General features: G+C 40.1%; 1 protein-coding gene across 3 annotated transcripts in view; it reads left to right on the top strand.

The window, feature by feature from the left end:
• PDE5A (phosphodiesterase 5A) overlaps positions 1-27,016 on the top strand; it is a 140,234-nt gene that overhangs the window by 93,864 nt on the left and 19,354 nt on the right. For all 3 annotated transcript variants that reach the window (XM_024731995.1, XM_024731997.1, XM_024731996.1), the window contains exons 12-15: positions 10,558-10,704; positions 15,392-15,517; positions 16,924-17,018; positions 25,396-25,483. In XM_024731995.1, coding sequence (XP_024587763.1) covers positions 10,558-10,704; positions 15,392-15,517; positions 16,924-17,018; positions 25,396-25,483 — 456 coding nt within the window. The remainder of the gene's footprint in view (positions 1-10,557; positions 10,705-15,391; positions 15,518-16,923; positions 17,019-25,395; positions 25,484-27,016) is intronic.

Here is a 27,016-nt window from a genome sequence, read left to right as displayed (position 1 = left end):
TAAGTTAGCTCTAAAATGAGGGCAAGGGTACACTTCGTTGTTTTAGATAAATAAAAACTAGCAAATAGAGTCATTTCTAAAGATAATGCTTAAAAAAATCCATTAGGATATTAAACTTTGCTTTTTACTTTGAAAATAGCATAGTCTTTCAGAAAAATTTGAAAATTATTTTCTCAATTATGTTAATAATTTTAGCCAGAGAAAAACACTTTGGAAAAACTGAGAATTGCTATATTGCAGTATTGTTCAAAACCATCTGTTGTTCCGTTTGGAAAATAGATTTCTGGCAGCTGCATTGAGAAATTTAGGATAACATAGCTTGTAGGTCAAATAATTCATTTGAATTGGTTGGAATTCAGCAACTGATTTCAATTCCGTTTTCTATCATCCTAATAAAAATTCCTTTGCAGCCCCAAATACACAGGTGTCTGCATCATCCAGAAATTACCAAAATTGCTGTCTTAGTCATGTGTCTGATGGTTTATCTCAATTTAAAACCTAAAATAAATTGAAAAGCTGTCAAATGCTTCTCAATTTTTATTTTTAGAAATCAGTTCTCGAAAGAATTAAATAATGTGTTTAAGTATACTAAATATTTATGCCTATGTTCAGAAAAGTTTTCTAGTCATAAAAGTATAACAAAGTTGATAGGAAATTCAGAATCCTTTTTTTCCCTTGCTTAACTTGAGTTTTTATCCCATGTTTTATCTTATTTGCTCTTGGCTTAAAATTGGGTGTAGCAGAAATAGGGCCTCAAACAAGCATTTTGCCGTATACCTTTTAATGATCCTTACAAGTTACCGAGCTAAAAATAAAAGGACCCCAGCTGACCTGGTTATGGTTATTAGAAAGTTGTTAGTTAAGATATCAGAATGAAATAAATGTTTCTGTATTACAAGTAACTGAATATTTGATTGATTGATTGCCTTTTCTGCCTTCTCTTGTTAGAAGAACAGTAAATAAATACGTTTTAGAGTTTAGTTTTTTAAAATAAACTTCTCAGTTTTGTCATGGAGTCAGTGCTGATTCAGTTCCAATCCCTACAGCTTCTGCTTTATAGCAGTTTCTTTAATCACACGTAATGTATCTCAAAGCAAACTGAGACCCTGTTGTGATCCTGAAAGGTCTTCTGTATCAAAATAGAGAGAGAGGGAAAAGCTGGCCACTTAGGCAGGATTTCCTAGGACAGAATTTATACCTCATCTTGACCTTAACCTTTCAGAGCCAGAAACTTCAAGTGAACCCTCTTGATCAGGCATGTGTGTGAATGCTGCAGGTAACAGCAGTAAGGGGCAGAGCCAGATACCTGACCCAAATCTCTATTGCCTGAGGCAGCGTTAGAGTATAGAGCCACTTCCTTATGTCAAGATGATCATCACATTCCTTCACTTTGGGGGAAAATCTCTATGGATAGTCAAATTATAAATGGAAAATTTTGAGCAGATAATAATAAAGAAGGGTTGACCCTATGATCTAGATAACTAGTGTCACTGAACTGTAGCCAACAAGGCATCCAGTAAGGCATCTTCTTCCTTAAAAAGTGCTAGAAATACTCTGGAACAATTTGGGTCCTTTGGACTTCCTGTACACTGTCAGTTGATGCATTCATTTTCATAGACGTCTATAACATGAATATATCTTTTCCACGTTGCAAGATTTAATAGATTGTTTGGTTCTTCCTACTTTCATTTGACAAGCAAATCTTACCTATTTTGCTTTGATTTTACTAGTGGATTACTTCCAGTGGTAGTCTTAGCTCCAAAGTATGGTGGCACTGTTCTTGAGCTTCTTATATACTAATTAGATGCTAACCAAATCTGAGTGTATTAGTCCCAATTGTAGTCACACATTTTCTCTGAGGTTTTACTTATAAGCATATATGTATTTTATTGGAATCTTGACATTATGTGCCTTCATTACATGGTTTTGAAAAACCTTATGCTCATTATTCAAGTTGTTTTTATAGTCTGTGCCTCTTCCCTATTGAGATTTAAAGGAATCCATTTATATAATGTTAGAAAGAAGGAAAAATAATAAAATATGTTAATGTAGTTATTGAAGAAAATATGCTAATCTAGTCCTGCTAGGCCTTATTCACGTCTTTATTCTCGTTAAGATTTGGTTCCACATGCAGAGTTGGAATATTCACCTCTCTTTGTATTAGTAGGTTTCTTTCTCATTCATATTTGGATCCAATTCCTTCTTAGAGAAAGATATATTCTAACAGCCTTGTAAACTAATTGTGTGGGGTTTTTTTTTTGAAAACACATTTTCTGTGCATGTTAAACATGGGGAAGAGAGACATTAGCCTTCTGTAAAGAGACCCAGACCCAAACTGCTCTGCATAAAAGAGTGCCCCAAGAGGCAGGCTAGTGATGGGGACTGATAAGGAGAACTTAAAATACCTGACTGAGCATCTCTCCTTGTGGCTACCAATAAACTCATCAAATACCTACATTAATTTTATTCCTGAAAATAATTTCCTTAAAGAATGGATCCTTGAGGAAAATCTCCTTCCCTCTTAACATCTGTATCGAATAAACATCAAGGAGTAATGTAACAATGCCTTCATAAAACACTGAAGCTAATTGGAAGAATTTGACATTTTATGGAAGACCAAGTTCAGTGGCTGCCTTTCTTTCAGACTGAATTTAATAAATAACTTTCTGAATAAGGGCCTTTCTTAAGAGTTGACAATTAGGAGTTGTTTCTGTCATTTCTATTTTAGCTCTTGAGATTTGATACTTCAGACCTCAGGCAGGCAGAATGCCTTTGATTGCAGTGTGACCTTTTTTGTGTAAAGATTATACAGTTGAGCAAATTGTGTAGCCACATGTCTTTATTTTCCTCCAAGGTTACCGGAGACTTTGCCACAGGCTAAATATATAAACCTTTTTCACGAGACATCCGCCAAAAATATGAAACTCAATAATTTTTAAATGACCCTTATATTTACCATACCCAAGTGTATTATTTTCCATGAACATGTGATTTATGGGCTTCAAGGAGACTATACATTTTATAAACGTATTATTTCCTATAAAGTTTCATTTCCACGCTTGTGTAAAAGGGACCCCAGTGTGTCCCTTTTTGTTGTGTAAATGGCCTTATTTCATAATAAGAAATAGTTGAATAAAAGAAGGGCTGTCGTTTGTCTTAAGTAAGGTACTGATAAAGCTCAGGAACAATTCTCTTTGACTTTAGAAAAATAGGTGACCTTACTAGTCAGGATTCTCCAGAGAAAAAGAAGCAGAAGGAGATTTTATATATGCGTAAATGAGAGAGCGAGAGATTCTGAGGAGTTGGCTCACATGCTTGTGCGGGCTGAGAAGTCCACAGTCTGCTGTCTGCAGACTGGAGACCCAGGAAGACCAGTGGTGTCATTGAGTTGAGTCTAAAGGCCTGAGAGCAGGGGAGCTGATTGTTGAAATCCCAGGCCCAGTGCCTGAGAAGATAGGAGATGCCCCCATTCCAGTGGACTTGGAGGAAGCAAGAAGGGGCACGTTCCTCCTTCTTCCACCTTTTGTTCTGTCGGGCCCTCAGTGGATTGGATGATGCCCTCGCACGTTGGGGAGTACAGTCTCCTTTACTGAGTCCACAGATCCCAGTGCTCGTCTTATCCAGGAACACCCTCACAGACACACCCAGAAATCATGTTTCATTTGGGCACCCTGTGGCCAGTCAAGTTGCGACATAAAATTAACTATTACAAGTGACTAAAAAAGGTAGTTAAATGTGTACTTCCATTCTCTGTCATTGTGTTGTTAGGGATCACTTACGCAAGCTTATTAGCATCCTTGTGTTGTTGCACTTAAACGATATATTTCAATTTTTTGTGTGTCTGTCTTCTCCATCAGACTGTTAGTTCTTGAGTCATAATAATGATAGCTACTATTTAGTGATTGCTTAACAGGAACCTGGTTTACATGTTTTGTTGAGTAACTGAGTGAATGATTCTGGAAAATTCAGACTTTTAGGAAGCCTATAATCTAGCATGAAATAACACAATTCACGATCCTTCAATGCATTCCACAAGATTATGCTTTCTTTTTTCTTAAAGTGATTATGAAGCTAGAAATAATTTAATAGTTGTTGAAATGAATAAAACAGCGGCTAACTGGTCATAGAGCTTTCATTTTCATGAATATAGCATGATGGTTAAGAACGTGAGTCTAGAGGGAGATGTCTAGGTTCAGATTCCAGCTCCGTGATCTCGGGTAAATCTGTGACTTCTCTGAGCCTCAGTTTCTTCATTTGTAAAAAGAGAATAATGAAAGAACTTACCTCAGAGAGTTGTAGTGACCAGAGTTCCTGGTACATATGCCTCCCCCGCCTATTATGTGTCAGTTATTATTAGTAGTGGTGATAGTGGGAGGAAAAGCAGTTCTCCTAATGTAGTAGGAGCAACATTGAGGCCTTCATCTTCTCCGTCATGTTCCAAGCCTTTTCCAAGCCATTCTAATTATGCACCATCAAGAAAGTTGTTGGGGGATGGAGGGAATGAAAAGTGCCCACCAAACTGAGAAGGTATCTTGAGACTGAAAAACAAGGCAGGCAGCTCCATACAATCAATGGATCAGTTCATCGTAGTGTAACTTACAGGGTAGGATCGCATGGACAACAATTTGGAAGCATTCTCAGCGGCACTCCACACCACCGAGGGGCCGCTGGGACAATTTTATGGTTAATCTAGGGTATACGGGTATGTGCTTGGAAACAGGGAGTGCATTCCTAAGTCAAGATTTATGAATGGGTAGCTAGTCTCAGGGGCGCTGGGAATTCGTCAGTGAAGGTCTTCATCATTGTTTGGAGCTAACAGAGCATAGAGGCCACCTGGACCTAATGATTGTTAAAAATATCTATTAACTACAAAGCCCTTGATGATGGAGAAATGATTTACCATAGAGTACAGTCCTGGGGAGGGTCAGTGGAAGGACAGGAGGAACTGTATGGGCCCAAGATGGTGTCAGTTATGCTAACAACCGTACAAAAGTATGCACTCATTTTTGAATTAGCCAAAAAAGAACAACAGGTGGGTGGAAAACAGGAAGAAAAAAGCACCATGTGTTCTAAAATAAATGTAAACCTGTTGTTTGTGAAGTGTAACCAATTCTCTACTTGAGGGGAGTTATCTAGAGTTGACCATTTTAAGTAACATCCTACCCAGAGCTGCTAAAAAGTAGAAAACTTTTGGTCATTGCTTTCCCATCCTGAGTTTCCAGTGTTCTTGCAAGTGAATCAGTCAACATGTAATGACACTTAAAACAAGCTGCAGCTGAGTTTTTAAAATTACAGTAGCGAAGTATTCATTGTGCAGATGAAAGAGGGAATTCAGCTATAAAAAAATTTTCAAAAGTGAATAATTGAACTATAAGAGAAGAAGGCATAGTCTATAATTTATCCATTGTGTCTCACTCAGCGTGGTTCATTACTAATGTTTGTATTATAGCTTTTTGCCAAATTAAAGTAAATATGAAGAACTGATTAGGTGCTGGATGATCACAAAAAGTTTTTCATTTATACATTCACATTTATCTCCTATTTTATGTGGGTATTATATTAGGTGTTCCAAATATAACAATAAGTAATCAGTCTCTGTCCTCTTGGAGCTTAAAGAATAGTGAAGGACTATATGTATAACTTAATTATATAATATTATATAATTATCAGAAAAAAAGCTGTGACTGTAAAGTATAGGCATCATGAAATTATATACTATAGACACATATTCTAGAGTGAATGGTTTGGGATATGTGTAGTTATCCACATCTTCTTAAATGTCTCGGTTCCATTCTTGGTGCCCCACTTGCTCCTGATCAGTGCTCTAACGTTCACATAAGAGATACGGCAAGTCGGTGATTTCATCCTACACCGTCATTCAGCAGCCCACAGGATAAGATTGTGTGTGGGTTTCGAGATCTGGCTCACTTTGGAAACTTTCATGTAAGCCAGAATCAGAAAGCCACTAGGCCATCTCCTTCCAGAATCAACCATCGCAGCATATTTTGGGAGTGAGAAAGCTGCTGCCAGAACTGAAGTCTCCACAGCTGCATAACACCCGCTGGAACCACATTTTAGAAAAACGGGTTCCTCATGTGGTAGGCACTGTGTTAGTTTGAAATTCAAGTATAACTCATTGAAGAAACCAAATTTCATCTGGAACCCTAGCTGAAAGGGAGTCAGGGAAATATATTTTTGAGCTTTCTTACCTCTTCAGAAAATGAAGGCTCACTAGGAAAAGGTTGAAATAGATGTTATGTTAATGGAATCTTGCTACAGTATCTACCACAGAGACCCGGAAGTGAAAGAGACAGCATTAATTAACCTTGAAAACAAATGGCAAAAACATAGACACCTCTCCCCACCTTGCATAAAAAAATCAAATGATGGCAATTTCCAGAAACTCAATTTTTCATTTAGAGCATTATTGCAGTAAGTATAGAGGCTACCACGTACCCATGAAAAGCATAGTATAACCGTAACAGCTAAGGAGCACCATCCATTTACCTTAAATGGTGAGAGTCAGAGATGGAGCTTGGGCCTGTACAGGAAGGTCACTGGCAAGATTTAGATGCCACTCACAGGGTGGCCTTGGATTCCAAAGTGAGAAGGCAGTTATAGATCCTGGAGTCCTGTGGACACAGAGATAAATTAAACCTTAGAGACAACCCCCTCATTTTACAGGTGAGAAAATGGGCAGAGGTTGAACATCTTGTTCAGGGTGACAAAGTCAGTGGGACATCAGGACTAGAACCCTTAATAGCAAACATTCCTTTACCATGTGCTTCACCTTGCGTTCAGGTTTCTCTTTTTATGATCATTATCTAATGCCAAATGCAGATGTGGTAGCTGATCTAGGACAATGCCGGCTGGTGATCAGTTTATTATATAGATCCTCATCAGTCAGATGGTACTCAGAACAGCTGGTTTTAATTAAAGATCACTGAGCAGTTAAAGTATTTTTATAGCTCTGAATACTGCTTCCTTTAACCCAATCCAGTCCTACTCCCGAGGATATGTCCAGTTCCACCCTTAGTGAATTTCACTTCCACAGTTTTGTTTTGTTTAATTTTTGCAAGAATGGTGAAAAGGGATCAAGACTTTAGAAAAAAGAGTCATAAAAAAGGAACTTGAATGAAGAATTTCCTCTAAAGAGTCACGAGAGGTAACTAGTTTCTTTATGAGTTTGAGTGGCAGATATAATTAAAGAACTCAGAAGAAAAATGACTTTGTACTACCAAACGGTTTGCCAGGTTGAATCTTTAACCCAGGGAGCTTTGTATATCCTTTATATTCCGTATTTGGTTAATTTCACACAAATTAGAACTCCCGACCCTAGAAAGGCTTAACTGTATTCAGACGAAGCACTAAAATGTCGAATTGCTGTTGCCTGAGCGTTCACAGGCGCTGTGCTTGCACGTGGGGAAATAAGCAGTATTGTGCAGTGTTAGGTGGTATCGTAGTTCCAGAAGTTCAGATTGGATTAGTCAACCATAATACATATACACATTTATAGCTTTACAGAATCTATAAAATATGTTACTTGTTTGTCTTCAGCATCATGATGCAATAAGTTATATTATCCCCCAAAGAAAAACCAAGTCAGAAGTCTCACTTTGCAAATTCTAACAAATCAAACGGTCAGTGAAGGAAGCTATAAAAATCCAGAATTGTATATACATAACCTCTCCCAGAAATACCACATATTTTTTCCCTGCTATTAGTAAGATGTAGACTATTTCGTTTTATAAAATGGTAAGTTAGAATGACAGGCAATATGTTTTACTTAAAATCCCCTTTATCCCAAGCCCTTTCAGGGCAGACAAAGTTGAATTCTCTTGTGATGGTCAGAGAAGCAGTTTACGAGAGCTTTAAATGATGTGTGACTTTCTCATGGCTTATTAGCAATCAATCCCAAGAATTCCGAACCTCTGTATCACTGACCACAAGGTTCTGAAGGAAAATGTCTGCACATCCCCCCAGGTCAGCTTAGGAAGGTTGAGTCGTGGTGTGACGTGGCTGAACAAGCAGAAGAGAAGCGTCTTTGCTCTCAGGAGAGAGCTGTCGGGAGTTAGAGTGTACAATGGAGCGAGGCACAAGCCATGTTGGCCGTCTTCATCCCGTAGTGTTTAGAATATCCTTTGTGGAAGGAAAGAGGGAAAACTTCCTGCTCTAAGAATAATGATGCCCTAAGGAACAAACATCTGTTCTCTTGTGCAATGTTTAAGGGAAGCAGCTGTCATCTGCTCTGAGTTAAAAGGTGGGCCTACTCCCACCTCCACACTTCCCCGGTCCCCTCAAGCTGTCTGCTCCGTCTTGATGTTGGAGGCTGGTGTAAACAGCGCTACCCTTTCTCGGTGCATTTTCAGCCCTCCTTTCTTTCCCTAGTTCAGCCCACGCATTAGGCTGTTGAATTGACTGAACAGAAGGCGTATTTCCTCGTGAATTTTGGGCTTGGGCAAAAGAGTCTTGGTTTGGAGTATGAAGAGGGTGACATTCTTTTAAAGTTTAATCAGGTCTGGTATATGTACGTAAAACACGAGGGTCCCGATGAGCAGAGAATGTGCGCGCGCCCTCAGGCTGGTAGGGAAAGTTCTAGATTGCTCCATAAGGTTTTAGTAGTTTTGACCTTTTTACTTCACAAAAGATGGAGGGAAGGCAGAGAAGTGATATACCAGATTCTCAGAAGAAATTTAAGGGGTTTGGAGGGAATCAAGGAAAAAACATTGGAAAGAACCTGATTTTCTTCCCTCTGCCCCACACCAAGTTAAAGCCTCTTTTCATCATGTCAATCTCAGCAACATCTGGCTAAGGCAGTTACAGTGCTGGCAGAGTGAATAGTCAAGGGGATGGAGGAGTGGGGTTCTTACAAGTTCTCATGCCGGCAGGGGCGCGGCAGGAAATCTAGGAGAGAAGCCTGACAGCTTTGCTCAGTGTGAGGGAGCCGGGGGGCCTCGGCTGTGGCCAGCATTGCTTCATGGGAATTGGGGCTCAACGTGGCCGGATTTTCCAGGAGACGCCAGAAATCCTGTTTTATTGTTAAAACTCTCCCAATTTTTAAATAGTATAACAAATTCGGTGGTTTTTAAAAAATATTCAGTACCAAACCAAACAAATTGGAATGCATTTGCCAGGTCTGCTAGTTTTCTAACTCAAGTTCATGGGCTCCACTCTCCTAAGAAGTTTTGGGACCTTAAAACCAGAACTTAAAACTCAAGTGAAGGGAATAAGATTTTTTCCCTTCCATTCATTTAATAAATATTCATATTAACAAATATCAAAACTGTATCCATCAGTAGACACAATGGATACAAAGACGTGTAAGGTACAGCCCCACCTGTCAGTCGCAGTGTACTTAGGAGACAAAACAAGAAATTACATTATAGTGAACTTCGTGTAATTAAACAGGCATTCCCAAGGTGGGCTTAGCTCTGAAGGGCATTTAACTCTTTTTTGGATGGGAACTGTGTCTTAAGTCCTTTAGTTAAAGAAAGTAGGAGAAGCAGGAGGTAAAAGGAACATTGATTTAAAAAAAAAAGAGCAAGGTGTATTTGAAGAAATTGCAAGTGTTTTACTACAATTAAATGACTAACAAATCAAAACTGAGGATGTTAATTAAAAATCAGATCCCCCTCCAAAAAACCAGTTTCTTAACCCATCCCAGACCTACTGAATCAGAATCACTAATTCTATTTTTTTTTTTTTTTTTTTGCGGTATGCGGGGCTCTCACTGTCGTGGCCTCTCCCGTTGCGGAGCACAGGCTCCGGACATGCAGGCTCAGCGGCCATGGCTCACGGGCGCAGCTGCTCCGCAGCATGTGGGATCCTCCCGGACCAGGGCACGAACCCGTGTCCCCTGCATCGTCAGGCGGACTCTCAACCACTGCGCCACCAGGGAAGCCTGCTAATTCTATTTTTAGTAGGCACCCTAGGTGATTCTTGTGGTCAGGCTTGGGTAAAGTAGGTTCTGTTGGTCTCTAGATAAGAGATTGTGTCAAATCTGAGAGCAGCATAGTCTGTCTGCATTGGAAGCCAGGCTCCAGTCCTTACCTGGCTGTGCTACCATGGGTAAGGAAGTGTTCATCCATGCTCACGTTTCTGTACTTGAAAAATGGAGCTAGAGTATCGATTTCATAAGGTTGTCTTGAGAATTAAATGTAAAATGCTTAGAACATTATCATTATCCTGCTCACCACTTATCCTCTGGGACGGGGCCAATAATTACTCAATAAGTATCTGTTGAACGAATAACACTGAGGAGGTATAAAGGGGCAGGATCACTGGAGTCCTTAGTTCTGCCTACTGTTCTAGGTACAGTTACTCTCTCTCCTCCACCTGGCCTACCTGGAACCATATTAGTTACCCACATGTGGCTCAGTTTAAAAAAAAAAAAAAAAAAGGAGTAACTTCTACATTAAAAGATTTCTAGTATATGACATTAAAAGGAAAAAAAAATAAACACAGTGTGCTATTTCCCCACAGCAAAGCAAGAAAACTTTGTGAATCGCTGCTGCTTTAACAGCTTTATCTCACTTTCTTCTTCTCCCCTTACCTAAGGCTGCCATGGTACCATCTGCCCAGACCCTTAAAATCACCGACTTCAGCTTCAGCGACTTTGAGCTATCTGACCTGGAAACGGCACTCTGCACAATCCGGATGTTCACTGACCTCAACCTTGTGCAGAACTTCCAGATGAAACATGAGGTAGGAATGCAGTGATGTCCTCTGGAAAGCGTGTGTGTGTGTGTGTGCGTGTGTGTGTGTAAGGGAGAGAATTAGTTCTGGACGCTAGTATGGAATAAGGATTTTTAAGTTTCAGAGATTCATATACTGTCACCTAATGCATACCCAGGGTGTTTAAAGAAAAGTTATCAACCATTAAAAAGACATGTATTGGGTTCCCACATGTATCAAGCACCAGGTTGAAGAATAGGGGAGAATATTCCCAACAGTGAGAGCAGCATGTGCAAAGGCAGGATGGCGAGAGCGGGGCTGGAGGCATAGAGCACTGGTGAGGGGGTGAGAGTGGTGAGAAAAGCAACCAAGAAGCAGATTCTGTAGAACCTTGTACACTGTTCAGAGGAATTTGGATTTTATCCTGAAAACAATGGTGAGTCACTGAGGAATTTTAAGTAGGGAAGTAACGTGATCTGATTGTGGAGGTTACGATAACACAGTAGAAAGAAGGACCAAAACAGCGTGAACTCCTTTGGAAATGAGGGAGTGAAGAGGTTGATGTGAAGCCAAGCTCTTGGTTCAAACAGGGTCACCCATATGGAGTGAAGATGAAAACTGATTTTAACCCCCGTCGATTACCTTATTCACCTCTCAGAAAATAGCAAGACTGAAATCAATACCTTCTAATACCAGTTGGGAGATATCAGGGAATTCTATTGTTTCATAATGGCTACGTGTATCTCATCAAAGAATAAGGGAGACTAGAAAGGCCGATATGAAAAAAAAATTAGTAATTTGCCTTTAAAACTACTTTTTTTCAGGTCAGTTGAATGTCTAGTCTCCTTGTACAGATTTCGTATCTGGAAATGTAAATATCTTGGAGGCCTCCACTATCCAGCAATCCATTCATTCATAAAATGAAAATTTATTAACAGTAAGCAGTGTATCCTGTACTGTGCTAGGTACACATTTCAGTGATGATTCGTCCCTGCTCTCAAAGCCTCACTGGGGCATGAAAACTGAGGGCTAATATAGCTAAGGTTAGTACAGTGTCATTTCTGGTATTACTGGGGGCCCGAATCTAGTTCTTTCTTTAATTTAACCGGTTTATATTACTCTTGGGTGAAAACAAAGACCAACTGTCTGTAGACTCTTCTCTAGTAATACTTCACTCCTATAAGAGCGTGTTGATTAAGAGATCATATCATTTAATTATTTTAAGAAGCTCTCAAGAAAGGTTCTTTGGTTATTATTGTCCCTGTTTTACAAATGAAGAAATTGACATAGCATGGTGGAGTAGAAAGTTCATGGATTTTGAGTCATAGCTCGACTAGTGATTACCTCTAATTTCTTTGGGCAGTTAATCTCTCACATTCTGAGTTTTGTAATCTGTTAATTGGGAATAGTGGTATGACCTCCCCAACGGGAGTCCTGTGAGAATTACACATGCATTTGTGAGATTGTCTATTTGCATGCATGTGTATGTGTGCACACTTGTATATTTCGGTTAATACACAGGTGTAGAGTACATGTCAGTTATCCCTTCCTTAGACCAAATTTGACCATGGTTATATTTCCCTATCAGATTTCTCTGTTGTAGGTTATAGGGCTCATTTTAAAAAGCTTTTTCTATTAATGGAATGAAGATCTCATTTAGAGCCAGAAGTTCTAAATGCAAATCTCAGTTCTGCTTCTTGCTAGTCACGGGACTTATAAACCTAGATAGCGACTCAAATCCCTTTCCAGTCCTGAGATCGCCCATACTTTACACTAGTGCTGATTCTGTTGAAAGGGCCTGGACAGAACAGGAATAACCTATTTATGAAATTCTTATATAAGTTGATTTATTTCTTATTTCTTAAAAACATAAGCTTTTAGATAGCATTTGAGTGTTGGGTATGAAGATAGTCACTAAGAATTTCTTTTACAGTCTTTATTTGTACCTTTCCTTGAATGTTTATCCATTAGGCAGATATTTCTCCTCGATGTCTCATTCATCCACTCTCCTTTTCTGTTTGAATAACTACTATTCTAATTCCGGCCAACATCAACACGAACATTGCTATTATTCTGGTTGGCCTTCCTGCCTTAGTGACTCTTCTGTTTTGTTTATTTGAGATATTATTGTCACTGTACATTTCAGATATAATTTTAGGATGATAAAATTAAAATGTTACTGCTAGAGAGGATGTTAAGCACCATGAAGTGCCCCGACAAAGAATATTTCCTACTGAAAGTTATGTCAGATCTTCCTGTCTCTGCTTGGCTTCCAAATCTTGAGTTACTCTCCTATAATTCTTGCTGATCTCTGAAGCAGGTTCTTCAACTCTACTCCAACAAATCTGCGTGTGCTGTACTTGTTTTCCTTGACCTCCTGTCTTTTACGTGTCATTCCTCCCCTGAATGGACAGGATGGCTCCACTTCCAAGTCTGCTCCAAGTATGTTGTGCCATAACATACTTTTCCTCAGAGCCTGACTTAAAAATCTCTATTTCTGGGAGAACCCTAGGATTGACTTCATGCCACTTGGAATGCTATTGACAGTTTATACATTTGTGCTCTCATTTTTATGTGAATTTATTTCCGTTATATGTGCGCTTTTGTTACTTTCAGTCACTACTGATTGAAATTCTTGAAGGCAGGAGCTGAGCTGTGTTTTTTCTTTCTTCGCTTTCTCCCATAGCATCTTAAGGATGCCGTGCAGGACTTAGGAAGCCTTTGTAATGTTGGAGACTGATTCAGTGTATTGAGCATGCTCCCTAGGGTCTTCCACAGTGCACATAATTACTCAGTAGTCCTGTACAAAAGATTGTACTACAGATTTGAACACGCCAGGCATATCCACCAAGCATTAAGCAGATCTGACCATAATTTTCCTAAACGCTGTTAAGAACATTTGATAACAGAATCCAAAACTGTACTTGAATCTAGTTACTAATTAGATACAGTTGGGTATCCATTGGGTTACCTAGTTCAATAGGCCCATTTCCATAGAAGCAGTATAGGGAGTTCCCTGGCGGTCCAGTGGTTAGGACTCAGCGCTTTCACTGCCATGGCCCGGGTTTAATCCCTGTTCGGAGAACTAAGATCCCACAAGCCGCGCAGTGTGGCCAGATAATAAAAAGAAGCAGGATAGAGTAGTCCATCAGGAATTAGGTTTCATAAAGTCATTTTGGTCATTATTTCACATTATATGCATAAGTGCCTATTTAATTATATCTACAGATTTATGATTAGTAAAGAGATATGTCCATAGGTTAAATTTCTGGGTTTTCCTGCTTATTTTCCTTGACTCTTTAATTAGTCACCAGTAATTTTCCATGACACTTCACTTTCTAAGCATATCAAAGAAAATTAATTGCTCTTACTTAAAATTCTCCTAATAAGATAAATCTGTCATCTTCGGGGTCGACTTTGTTGAGAAATGGTCATGCTGCAGTGTACTTCAGGTTAGCATGTCAACCTTAGGCATACGGAAATCCTCTGGGAAATATGGTTACTCGGGGGTGAAAGAGCTAGGGGACATTTGGGTTCTTTTTATCAGAATTCCCTGTGAACTGCGTCATAGAACAGGAACAAAGAGACCTGAAAAGAAAAGGGAGGATATGAAAGCATTGATTTTTCTGCCAAATCCTCTATAAACAATTTCTACCAACAAAGAAGAAACCTTGTTTTTGGCCTACTTTTGCAGCCAACCAAACTGTGTTGAATATTGTTAAAGCAACATTCGTTTCCCTGGTACTTTTTCTATTCCCCAGGGCAATGCCCTTTGTGTTTGAAATATCTCCAGTGATACACGTAGGGAGAAGCACATATTTATTTTTAGAGATCCCCAAAAGTATAGTAAATCATGCAGTATTGAAGAGAGGCAGACTCTGATGCTAACACAAACACAAAATTATCAAGCTTACAGCCCATGAGTCCCTGGGGATTTTACTGAATACACCACTTAGGAGTTGAATTAAACCCAGCTTGTGAGATTTTTCTGAAATCTATCCTTTTTTCCCCATCTTTTAAAATATGTGTATAACACACACACACACACACACACACACACACACACCCCAGGGCTTTATGTTGCATATATTATTTTTTGTTAATTACTTCTTGGTAACCAAGCAGTAACTCTGCCTGCATATTTAAGCATAGTTTCAAAGGGACAAAGATTGGCACTTGGAGCTCCAGTTTGTCCTTGGACATGTGCTGTGTGCCTTGCCCCCAAGCCATCCCCAGAGCCTCGCACAATTACCTTTGCAGACATACAGAATGGGAGCATGAGAAGAACTGGAGACTGGCTGCTTGCACGGCTCCCTGAGAGTGAATTCATGCACGTGTGACTGCCTACTTGGACTCTCCTAATTGATGACACATGGACATAATATCTTTTAAAAAGCTAGTCTGTGCCCTACCCATGACAAAAGTACCTTTCTTCCAGCTGCCTTGCATTTCACATCTAATTTAGTTAGCATGGTGGTTTGCATGGTAGGCTCTGAAGTCAAACTGCTGAGGTTTGACTTTTGGGCCCACCCTTTACAAGCACTGTGACCTTGGGCAAGTCTCTGAATGTCACTTTCCTCATCTGTACAATAATCAAAATGGTAGTGCCTCCCTCAGAGTCCCGGGAGTTAGATGTAAATGTACATTGCGTGAAGATTAATAAATGTGTGATAAACGTCAGCAGTTATTTTTACTACTTACGCTTTATTTCCTAAAGGTTCTTTGCAGGTGGATTTTAAGTGTTAAGAAGAACTATCGGAAGAATGTTGCCTATCATAATTGGAGACATGCCTTTAATACAGCTCAGTGCATGTTTGCTGCACTAAAAGCAGGCAAAATTCAGGTACTTCTTAGAGCCATTTATATATTTAAGACATTCTGTTGCTTTGCTGCAAGAATACAGCATATTCTTTCAAGCGTTTTTTTAATGTGCACTAATGACGACTGAGAATAATATTTAATGCCACTTACAAAATAAATTACATTTTGTTAATTAAGGAAGACTGGTATGGCAAAATAATTTCTAATTTTCTTTCATATATAATATATATGGCCTATTTTTAAAAATCTTTAAAATAGCTTCATGTTAAACTTAATAGCCTTTGGGCAAATAAATGCTTCCTTCAGAAGAAAACTCTACAATATAAGAAAAGTATCAAATTTCTCATGTTCACATTCAACCTGCTCCATAGTAGAATAACTCAAAAACCACTCAGGTCCTGAACTTGGCTCCATAGATGAGTCCAGGGTTCTCTGTCACATTTTCTCTGGAGCCCTCTGTTAATTTTATAAGTACTATTTCATGGAAAAGGTTTTGGTTTCACATACATTGACCAGGGACTGTTTACAGGAAGATCAGTGCAGAAAACGTTCAAGTAATTCGTTCTTTTCTGGGCCAAATTTTTCATATCTCTGTCTTTAGATTCTAACTTCAATGGGAATCGACAAGTTATTCTATGTCAGTGATTCCAGGCATACATCATAAAACTGTTTTTAATTCAGAGCTTCCATGCTCTTTTTTATTTAATAAATTCTAAAAATGTTATTCTCTGTCTCTACTTTCATAGAGTGCACATTTTAGCTGGCTAGAGCTAAAAAAAGTGATTGTTGTCCAAGAAGCCATATCAGATACCATAGTAGTACCTTGTGCCATAGCAAACATTTATAAGAAATAGGGTGGGGCTTCCCTGGTGGCGCAGTGGTTGAGAATCTGCCTGCCAATGCAGGGGACACAGGTTTGAGCCCTGGTCTGGGAAGATCCCACATGCCGCAGAGCAACTAGGCCCGTGAGCCACTATTACTGAGCCTGCGCGTCTGGAGCCTGTGCTCCGCAACGAGAGGCCGCGATAGTGAGAGGCCCGCGCACCGCGATGAAGAGAGTGGACCCCGCTTGCCACAACTAGAGAAAGCCCTCGCACAGAAAACGAAGACCCAACACAGCAAAAATAATTAATTGATAAACTACTGCCCCCAACATCTTCTTTAAAAAATATATATAGACTATAGGTGGACAGGTTATTGATTATTTGAGGCATTTGAACTTTTTCTGTTGATAATGATAGTCCCATTCTGAAAACCAAGTACGACTGATTGCCTGCAGAATAGGATTCTAGCGTGAGTCCTATGTGACTAGAAAGCACATATGTAAAGCACTAAGGAGAAAACCACGTGACTGGTGGAAAGAGGTGGTATAATGCGCTTTACCAAATTGTTCTTTCTCTTTCTTTCTTCTGCTCTTCGGTCGTGCAGAACAGGCTGACTGACCTGGAGATACTCGCACTGCTGATTGCTGCCTTAAGCCACGATTTGGATCACCGCGGTGTGAATAACTCTTACATACAGCGGTAAGGCATTCACCCCAGCAACAGAAGAGATTGTTTCTTTTAAATTGTAGTTTTAAAAGTAAAAGCCACAGCATAATTTGATGGTACAAAATTTCAGTTGGTCAAGGTCCCATAACATACTCTGGTTTTATTTAAGGGAAATGGAAAAAATAATGCAAGTCCAATATTGTGTTGGTAACATCTCTGGCCTGAAGTTCAAGAACTATTTATGTTGAGAATCTTATTTCATTAGATAATTACCAAGCGTTTTGCTTTTGTTTATATACACCCAGCTTAGGAGCTTCATTGGAAAACTGTTAAGAGTAGATCAGAAAAGGTAGAATTTCACCCTGGAATAAAAGATAATAGTTAAAAAGTGCTTAGCTCTATCCTAAGTACTTAGTAAATGCTGCCTAGAAAGAGGCTTTTGGTCTTAGCAAAGGCAGTGGAACACAGTGTTGGAGACTCTGGGCTCTGGGGTCAGACTTGGATTCAGATCCTACCTCTGCCACAGAGTTCCTGTGTGACCATGGGCAGGACACTCCTCTCTACACCTCCATTTCCTGGCTTGTGAAATCGAGATAACAGCATTCCTACCTCATAGGGTTCATGTAAGTTTTAAGACAACACACATCACTACCAGGTAGAATGCCTGGTACATACCTAAGTGTTAAATAAATCTTAGGAGCAGAAGCCTGCATTTTGGCTGATTTTGCGAGTAAGATACTAACTTCAGACAAGCTTTTCAGGCTCCCTTCTGAACCACGCTTAAGTAACATTTGCAATGACAAATGAGATAATAAAGGTGATATCACTTTTCATCAGATTTTGGAGCCACTGTGACATTTTTATTTTCTTGAAGCAAGTTAGTTGAAAGGCATACGTTTTAATGGTGAAATCTCTTACTACAGAGCATTTTTAAGGTATGCAAGTGATTCAACTAATGCATAGATCTCTCTAGGAAATTCCACATGTCTGATATCTTGAGGGAATTTCAGAAAGCTCTCTAATCACATTCCCTTTATCTAAATACAGTAAACGGAAAACTTCATGTAAAAAGAATTGTAGCGATGTAGCAACCGTGTCCTCTGCTGACCTTTGATGGGAAAAGATAGCAAGCTCTTGCCTGACTATCAGAGGCTTGCTGTCTCCTCTTTAAAGTCTAATGTTTTGGAGAACTGCCTGGGTGGCATGTCCTTCGTACCCTGTGCTTTGTCATGTGATTGCGGTCCTGAGCCTCACATCAACACAGGAGTAATTATGGAAGGAAACGACGTGAAAAGATTTACAGCGCAGAGTCAAGCACTGCCTAAGGATAAGAGCCAGCGGTGCTGCCTTCTCTTCCTGCCTCAGCACTGAACATCTTATCATTAGGATATGGGTTATTAGTGTATGGATTGCCATAGTGCCCTGCTTTGGAGTGAAAAAAACCACTAAGCTATTTTTTCCTTTGTTTATTTAAAATTAATTACCCGGAAAAACATCTGGAGAAACGTCATCCTCTCTTTGAAAAAAAAAAAAGTCCTGGGAAAAAGTCAGACCGCACAATCTTGCTTTCACAGACACCGCAGAGCAGACTTACACTAAGTAATAATAACTTTTAAAAAAATTAAAGGAGTTTCAGAGATATTTATTTCTTCCTACATCCCTGTGGTTTGAGTAAAGGAAACCAAGAATTTCCCAGGGATGTTTCTTTTTTTCATTCCCTAGTGGTAAACGAGTGATACCTCCAGTAGGATTTTCTTAACCAGGGGACTCTTTGGAGACTAAGAGTATCAGAAACATTTTCATATAAAGAACTAACTTCTAAAAAGGTGTACTGTGTCCAGACCTCATCAGATATTCAAACACTCTATAAAGAAAACCCAAACAGTAAGACACAAAAATAAAAGTTATCAAAAAGACAAAATTTTTTTTCTTTCCCTAGTGGTAAACGAGTGATACCTCCAGTAGGATTTTCTTAACCAGGGGACTCTTTGGAGACTAAGAGTATCAGAAACATTTTCATATAAAGAACTAACTTCTAAAAAGGTGTACTGTGTCCAGACCTCATCAGATATTCAAACACTCTATAAACAAAACCCAAACAGTAAGACACAAAAATAAAAGTAATATATCAAAAAGACAAAAAAGCCCTCATATGGTAGCAAAGTTAGAAACTGAACTCTGTCATTTGTGCTTGTTGAACATCTTTTCAGAAAATTAAATTGAAGTAAGATATTCCTTGTTTAGGAAACTGTGTTTTGATTCATTATCTGATTCTTTGATTCCTTCTTGGCTTAGGAAGATTGCCATTATGAAGAGCGCTTCAAGTACGCCAGTGAAATATTTGAGAGAAGAGTTCACTTCTTGCGCTTTCTTCTCCCACATGGGTGGATGGAGGCAAGAGTGATTCCAGATAGTTATTGAATTATTCTTTTAAAAATAGGCAGTCATAGGAACAAAATGGCTGAAGCGCAGACATCTGCTTATGTAGAGAAATTTCCCCACGTTAGGCCTGCCTTCAATATAAGAGGACTCTTGTAGATGCATTTATTTGGTTAGATTCAGGATTGGTGTTTTATAAATATAGTGAAATTATCCTACATTTTAGGCAAAGAGATAATGTGCAGTTACTGGGGCCTGGTACTTTGCTAGGCAGAAAGAGAGCTATAAAAGTATAAAATTCGGCTTCTGTTATCAAGGAATTTGCACAGTTTCATGAAACAATGGTGATTAATGCCAGAAAGTATCTAGTAAGTCCTGTGTTGTTTGATAACGTGAGCTATAAGTGGTCAGTAGAGGAGACTGACGGTGATCAGTGTAGCCCGTCCTGTTAATGGAGGAGGTGAGACGACAGCCGGATCTCTGAAGTGTGTAGGATTTGGAGAGGGGAGAGCATGAAGGTACTCCAGGAACACCATGAAGTGGGCATATTCATGGAACAGACATGATGGCTAGTCTGACTGGTCAGAAGGCTCACTGACTAGGGATGGAAAGTAAGAGGATGAACAAGTGGAAGTTAGAAGACCCTTCCGAGGGAGAGCTGGAAAACCAAGCCGTGCATTTTATATTCGGTGTAGTGAAAAGACAAGGAGCCATTGCTGCAGTGGGTAATGAAGACATTGTTTAGGAAGAAAAGTCTGTAAGTAAGGTACAAGGTAAATGGGTAATAATTAGAACCACAGAGTTCCAGCCAGAAAGCTGTTAGGTAGGGGAAGCCAGGTGTATGTGAACATCACATATTAGCTAGAGAAAGGAAGAGACTGAAGGAGAAAATTGTTTAAATATTGAACAGCTAGTTATATGCAGGAACGAAGGGGTAAAATCATGACTCTGGGTCCAAGAAGTTAAAAATGATGGTGCCATTGACAACAATGAAGAGCTGAGAAGTGTGTCTGCATGTGTGTGTCCTTTGGGAGGGAGGATGGAGGGGAAAGGAGTTTTGGCAATGAGGAGAAAGTATGGAGGTTAAGAGAGGTAAAATGACCAAATGAATGTTTTTTTCAAGATTAGAGATTCAGCAAAATCAATAAAAAATTTCCTGGTACCGACAATCAGATCATGTATAGTTGTCCTGGAAGAACTTGCCCTGCACCATGGTCCTCTCTGCTCTGTGACAGAGGAACAGGAGTGAGCTAAGGTCGTGAATAGGCATGGTGGTAACAGGGTCAGCAGGCTCCTAGAGGCTTAAAAGAGCAGTAAAGACAGCACAGGAATCACAATTTGTGAAGTGCACACTGAGGAGAGTCTATTTTAGCCAGTGAGATCATCCTTGGTAAGGTCGGAGGGCTTGAGAGACTAGAGATCTGAATATGAATAAAGTGCAAGTTCAGTTAGTCGCTAATAATAATAGTAATAATAATAATAGAAGCTAACACTTAATATAGGTCTTATCCCATGGCATTTGGAACTCCTTCTGGCACTTATGTACATGAGCTCATTTGGTCCTTAGACGACCACGCAGGAGCTGTGATGGTTATGGTGCAAATTCGAATCCTGACTCCTCTCACCTTGTGACCTTGGGCAAGTCATTTAAACTCCCTCTCTATGTTTCCTTCTCTGTGTAGTAGAATAATGACAGTGCCTGTCTCACAGGGTTTCTTATAAGGATTAAGGAGTATAAGTAGATGTAAAGTGCTTGGAACAGTACCTGGCACAGACTACATGCTCAACACGTTTTAGCTATTTTCACAGGGGGATACTGTTAAGGACAGATGGGAGTTGAAGATCTTGCTTTTTTTTCCCGAGGGAGGGACAGGGAGTAGCAAAGAGACTATGCCTGGTAGCAGCTAGGAGCTGTGGAACAAAGAAGGGACTGTCTATTGTTGATGTGAAAAAAGGGCCATCAGCAGAGTCAAGAAGGTCCAAGAACTGGGGTCACAAGGTCAAATGAATCATCAACGTGAATATCTGTGATCACAGAGAACAGGAACATAAAATAACCCCTGACTCATAGAAGGCAATAGTGATGATTTGCATAGAAATGGTCAAGTTAAGAATTAAATGGGTTGGGACTTCCCTGGTGGCGCAGTGGTTGGGAATCCGCCTGCCAATGCAGGGGACATGGGTTCGATCCCTGGTCCAGGAAGATCCCACATGCCGCGGAGCAACTAAGCCACAACTACTGAGCCCGCATGCTGCAACTGCTGAAGTCCATGCACCTAAAGCCCGTGCTCTGCAACGAGAAGCCACTGCAATGAGAAGCAACAAAGAGTAGCCCCCCGCTCACTGCAACTAGAGAAAAGCCCGTGTGCTGCAACAAAGACCCAATGCAGCCAAAATATAAAAAAATAATTTTTTTAATGCCAAATTTAAAACTAAATAAATACATTACCAAAAAAAAAGAATTAAATGGGTTGACATGGGTCACAAAGAGTAGCTAAGAGATTTGAGCCCAGAGCAATATATATGGATGAGAAGCCAGATTAAGGACCGTTGTCAGAATCAGTGAAAAGGAGTACTGTGCTGGGGTGGCTGTGTTTTTCTCACAGAACTTTCATTTTCTATTGATTTCTAAGATTCTGTACTCCTGAGACATTGGTTTGATTTCTGCATTGGCATCCTTATGCCACTCTCAGAGATGGACCAACAACTGCAGGACAAGAGGAGATGCAGGGAGGGCGTGCTAGCCCATGACTGCTCACTGACGTGTGGGAATAACCCAGCAGCAGGAGTGGTTTAATGGGTCCTTGTGACACACCCTCAAATAAAGAGGCAACGAAGCCTTGTGTTTGAAAGAGTAAAAAGTAGCAGGATATAGAATGCATTGGTTTCCATGAATATCTTTGTAAATGGGAAATTTGGGGAATTTGTCACCCTTTCATTGATTCATAAATCCATATTTTTAGAAGTAAAGGCAAACACATAATTTGCATTCATCTATCTCACAAGCCAAGAATTTTCTCTAATGTGAAACCGTCCTTTCTGCACTGTCTAAAAATGTAATGTGCGTTAGAAGTTTTAAACGTGTGTTATATCCACCTAATCGCATTTCTAGTCCAGCTTCTAACTGGGTTGGTGGGTGGATACTGTGTGCAGAGTGCTGTGGGTCACAAGCCAGTGTGATGCAGTGAAAAGAATGCGTGTGAATCCCGGCTCTGCCTTTTCTGTTGACCTTGAACAAGTTAGATAATCTCTCTGTACCTTTGGTCATCTAAAAAACAAATGCTAAAATGCCAGTTTTAGAGGTCTCAGCCTGGGTCACCCAGGAGGCACAGCCTGAGACAAAAGCTGGCGTGCATATAGCTTATTAGTGCGTGCGATCCCAGGGAGCAGGAATGCAGGCCTGGGAGTGGGAAACAGAGAAGGGAAAGCCAGGAGAAGGACGAGGTATCCAGCTGTCCACCCATGCAGGCAGCTGGTGCTCAGTCCCACCAGGAGCTTTTGAGAAGTCTTACGACATGAGACCCAGAACTGTTCGCAAAAGGACAGAGACTGCAGGGGGAGGGGCAGCTCCACAGCCAGCTCCACAGGCTGCCATACCCCACTGGTCACAGGGGACCTCCAGAGGCCTTAACTCCACACGCTCCAGGCTGAGTGAGTGTGAGTGCAGAGAGCCCTCCTGTGGGCAGAAGTGAGAGGTATTCTCGGCGGGCCAGGGCAGGCGCCTTTTGACGGGCTCCTCGTGCAGTTTGTTAGAGCAGGCGTGAAGCTGGACACTACATCAATGGCTGCTGTGTGAGGTGGGACCGAAGATTCTGATGTGGTGAGCTGAAGTGTCCTACAGAGGACTATTGTAAAAATTAAATGTAAACTACTTAGCACAGTGCTGGACAGGGCATAGGCTCTCAGTAAATAGTAATTGGTAGATTCGTTTTCCCTAATGATAACAAACTCAAAAGGAATACAGGCTAACGGGTAACAGACTTATAAACACCTAGCAGAATAAAACTGATACTAAGCTAATACTGGATGTGCTTGGATTCCTCATATAAACGACAATAACAGATACTCTAGAAGCTTTTCCTTTTCTAAGCGAAGGGAATGAGGAAGGCGGTAGCTGTACTGAAGTTGACTTGAGCTTATCCGGTCTGAGTGATGAGAAAATGCTATTGCCAAAATAGAGACTATAGAATACAGGCAGGATTTGGAGGGAGATCATCAATTCTGTTTATGCTAGGCCCTCTCTTATCCCGGGCCATCTCCCTGGAGCACCTCATCCACTCCTGTGGCTTGGATTTCCAAGCATGTTGATGTGATCCACATCTCTCTCTCCAGCCCAGACCCGAGTTCAGACCGTTATACCCATTTGGTTGTACCTCAGGCACCTTAAAATTAATAGATCCAACACTCAACTAGTCCATCTTCCCCTCCTTCATCCCCCATCTCTAATCATCTTCTCCCTTTTTTCCTATGTCAGAAATGACAAAGCAGAAGCTTAGCCTCCATACTTTCCCCCTTCACCTCCCGCATCCCCACTAGCTCCCAACATCAGGATTCATTGCCAACTCCTAACTAATCTACCTCCTAAGCAGCTCTTTTTATTTGGGATTCCACCACTCTAACCCAGGCTGTCTCTTACCTGGGTTACTAGAACGGTTTCCCACTAGTCTCCTAACTAAATCCCAGTAGTCTCCATGCATCTCCAGTCTTGGTTCCAGCAAATTTATCTTTTCTTACAAATCTGCTCATTTTAGTCCACCCATTGCCTTCCCACTGTCCAGTGATAAGCACAGTATCTGACCCATGGTACAACTCACTAAATACGGAAGGAACAAAGAAGACAAGGCAGGAGTTCACTTGGGAAAGGTTACAACAACAAAACATGGCAGTTTGGAAGTCAGCAATATCCGTGGTGGGTTAAACACTAGTAGGTGAGATCACCCATTCTCTTACCTTTATTTTCATTTTACTGTTTTTGTTTTCCCTTAAGCTTCTCTCACTCCAACTCATTTTTTCCTGTGTTACATTTCTTGTCTTGGGTAGGTTCTCTATCTTCAGCAAATTAAGTGCAAAGTAAAATAATGATTCATGTACTAGTACAGAGGAATAACAAATCAATTGTATTATCTAACACTTGTATCGTGCTTTACAATTCATAAACCCCTGTCCTATTAATTCAAGAAACAGAGACTTTCAGGAGCTATAACTTCCTGTCTTCCTTTTAAAGAACAAAGAGTGCAAATGGTGCTTTATGTTCACATGTGAAGGGTCATGAGAAATAGGTGGAGGACTCTGCTTGTCATGCTTTAGAACTTGATTTGTGACTCTGTTACATATAATGAATTGACTGTAATATTCCTCCCCTCACTTCACTCAGCCAAACGGTCTTTACCATTTTCCCCAAGTTCATTTTAGAGCACTGCCAGGATGTCCTGCATTGAAATAACCTGGATCCCACGTTGGGAACTTTTTCTGACTCAGCTGTCTCCTTCCTTCCTCCAGAAGGGGATGTGCACCCACTGTCCCCCATTTCCTTGCCTCTCATCACTCACACCTCAGCTAATTCCATCTCAGTTGACTCTTTTCTTATATACAGGCACACATAGGGACGCTGACCTTCAGCCTTATTTCAGAAGAAAGGCTTGCATGGAAATTTATTTCAGATTTTAAATTAATTGCACTTTTGAAATTGAAAACTATTATTGGCACAGCTATTTCAGAGATTTTTTTCGTGTGTAGAGAAAGTAATCCTTTGTCCTTATTCCTTCTACTATTTTAATAAATATTAAAACCAATCAAATTGTTCATACTTTGAACCGGCATCCGTTAACATTGGTATTTGAAAACAATTTGACTCTTTATATGTATTTCCCAGAGATTCCCTCACTCTTCTTAGCAAAAGGAGAGAAAATTGTTAGCTGGATTAATTTTTGTGAAGTAGCCTCTTTTTCAGTTAACCAATAAGAAGAAGAAATTGATAACTGATATACTGGGGAAACTGATAATTTTTTTAAACTTTCTTCAACAAACCCAGAAGTGAACACCCACTTGCTCAGCTCTACTGCCATTCAATCATGGAGCATCATCATTTTGACCAGTGCCTGATGATCCTTAATAGTCCTGTAAGTACCTAATTTATGGTTGTAGAATTTTAACAGAGCGCTTTATAAATTCAGTTTTATTTTTAAGTTTTGGATTTATTCCCAGCAACATAAATTCTTGAGCATGCTTTATTCCTTTTTGGGTAAGAAAGGCAAATCCAAAACATTTGAGATCTTCGCAGCCTCACTTCTCTAGAAACCAAAACTGTCTAAATGTTGCCTGAAAAGGGAAAACTGGTTACTCACCTCCATTTGGTTATTCCAAATTAGAAACAAACAAAACTGGTATTTTATGGCTCTCAGTTCTGTTTTTGTTTTTGTTTTTGTCAAATGAAGTGGTTTATACTACTCTCAAAGGTTTTCTTTCATAAGGCAGTACCTTTTCCTCTTTTTATGGAAACTTCTGACCACTAATAAACATTTTCATTAAGGAATAAAGCTATTCAACAATTTGGCTAAATGAATATTTATCAATGTAAGAAAGCATATAGTATGTTACTCTAGTCATATTTATGTTAAGGAAAATAAGGTTAAAATGATATATGCCAAAATGTTCGCAACGGCTTTGTCTAGTTAAACTATTAATACTTTTTTTATTTTCTGGTTTTGATTTGTTGTTCATTATTCACATTACCCATTGTATGCGTGTATTACCTTTATAATAAGAAAACAGTGAAAGCTGTAGACGATTACGTTGAACAAGCACAAACGCATGGTATATAATTTTAAAGCAATTTTACCTCCATCTCTTCACATTTGCCCAGTGGCACTAGTTCTTCCCTAAGCCCCAGAAAACACAGGCGGCCCATGACTTTTGTGGTCACTCTTTGATAAGTTTTACCCTCTAGTTACTACTTCAGGTCCTAAAATATAGCATACAGTTCTCAATTTAGAAACCAAAATGTGCAGCCCTATGTAGTAGTCCAGATGTGGGGCTTGATTTAGTTTCAGGTTCTCTCTCCCCACCCTGGTTGGCTCCTTTCGTCCCTCCTTATGTTTCTTCTGACTCCTTCCTCACCCCCAAACCCCCATGTCCCTTCCTACTCCCCCAGACTTGGAGAATAGGAAACAAGAGACTGGTAGTGTGATGAGTGTCCCCGTTTGTGCCTGGTAGGTGTTTAAACCTACTTCTTTTCTTACGAGTAATTCCATGATCCTGGCCAAGCGCCTTAACTGTGTGGCTTTTCCACTGACGTCGCCTTAATATGAGTGATCGTCTCTATCCAGTTTATCACCTTACGGCTCCTTCCTCAGCTCCTGGAACTCTGATTGTTGGCTTTCAGCTCCTTTCTGCTAAGGTTCTTTTGCCTTCTTTGTGGTCCTCTTGAACAGGACAGGACTTAAACCAACCCCATGCCTCCAAAACTCAGAGAAGGCAGCCCCGTCCTGTTTGGTAGCAACCTCTCCTTCACTGCTGCATCAGAGCATCTAGCCAGCTTGTGTCTTGCCTTGTAGATTTTCCAGACAGGAATCAGACACAAGGGTACTGGAGCCCACCCCACCCAGTAGACTCCAGCAGGCATACGCCGTGACTTCAAGCCACTCTCTCTTACT

This window comes from Neophocaena asiaeorientalis, unplaced genomic scaffold (assembly GCF_003031525.2).
Source record: "Neophocaena asiaeorientalis asiaeorientalis breed wild unplaced genomic scaffold, Neophocaena_asiaeorientalis_V1.1 scaffold88, whole genome shotgun sequence".
In the NCBI taxonomy this organism is placed as follows: domain Eukaryota; kingdom Metazoa; phylum Chordata; class Mammalia; order Artiodactyla; family Phocoenidae; genus Neophocaena; species Neophocaena asiaeorientalis.
The sequence above is the reverse complement of the archived record's forward strand: the minus strand, read 5'-3'. Positions and strand labels throughout refer to the sequence as shown.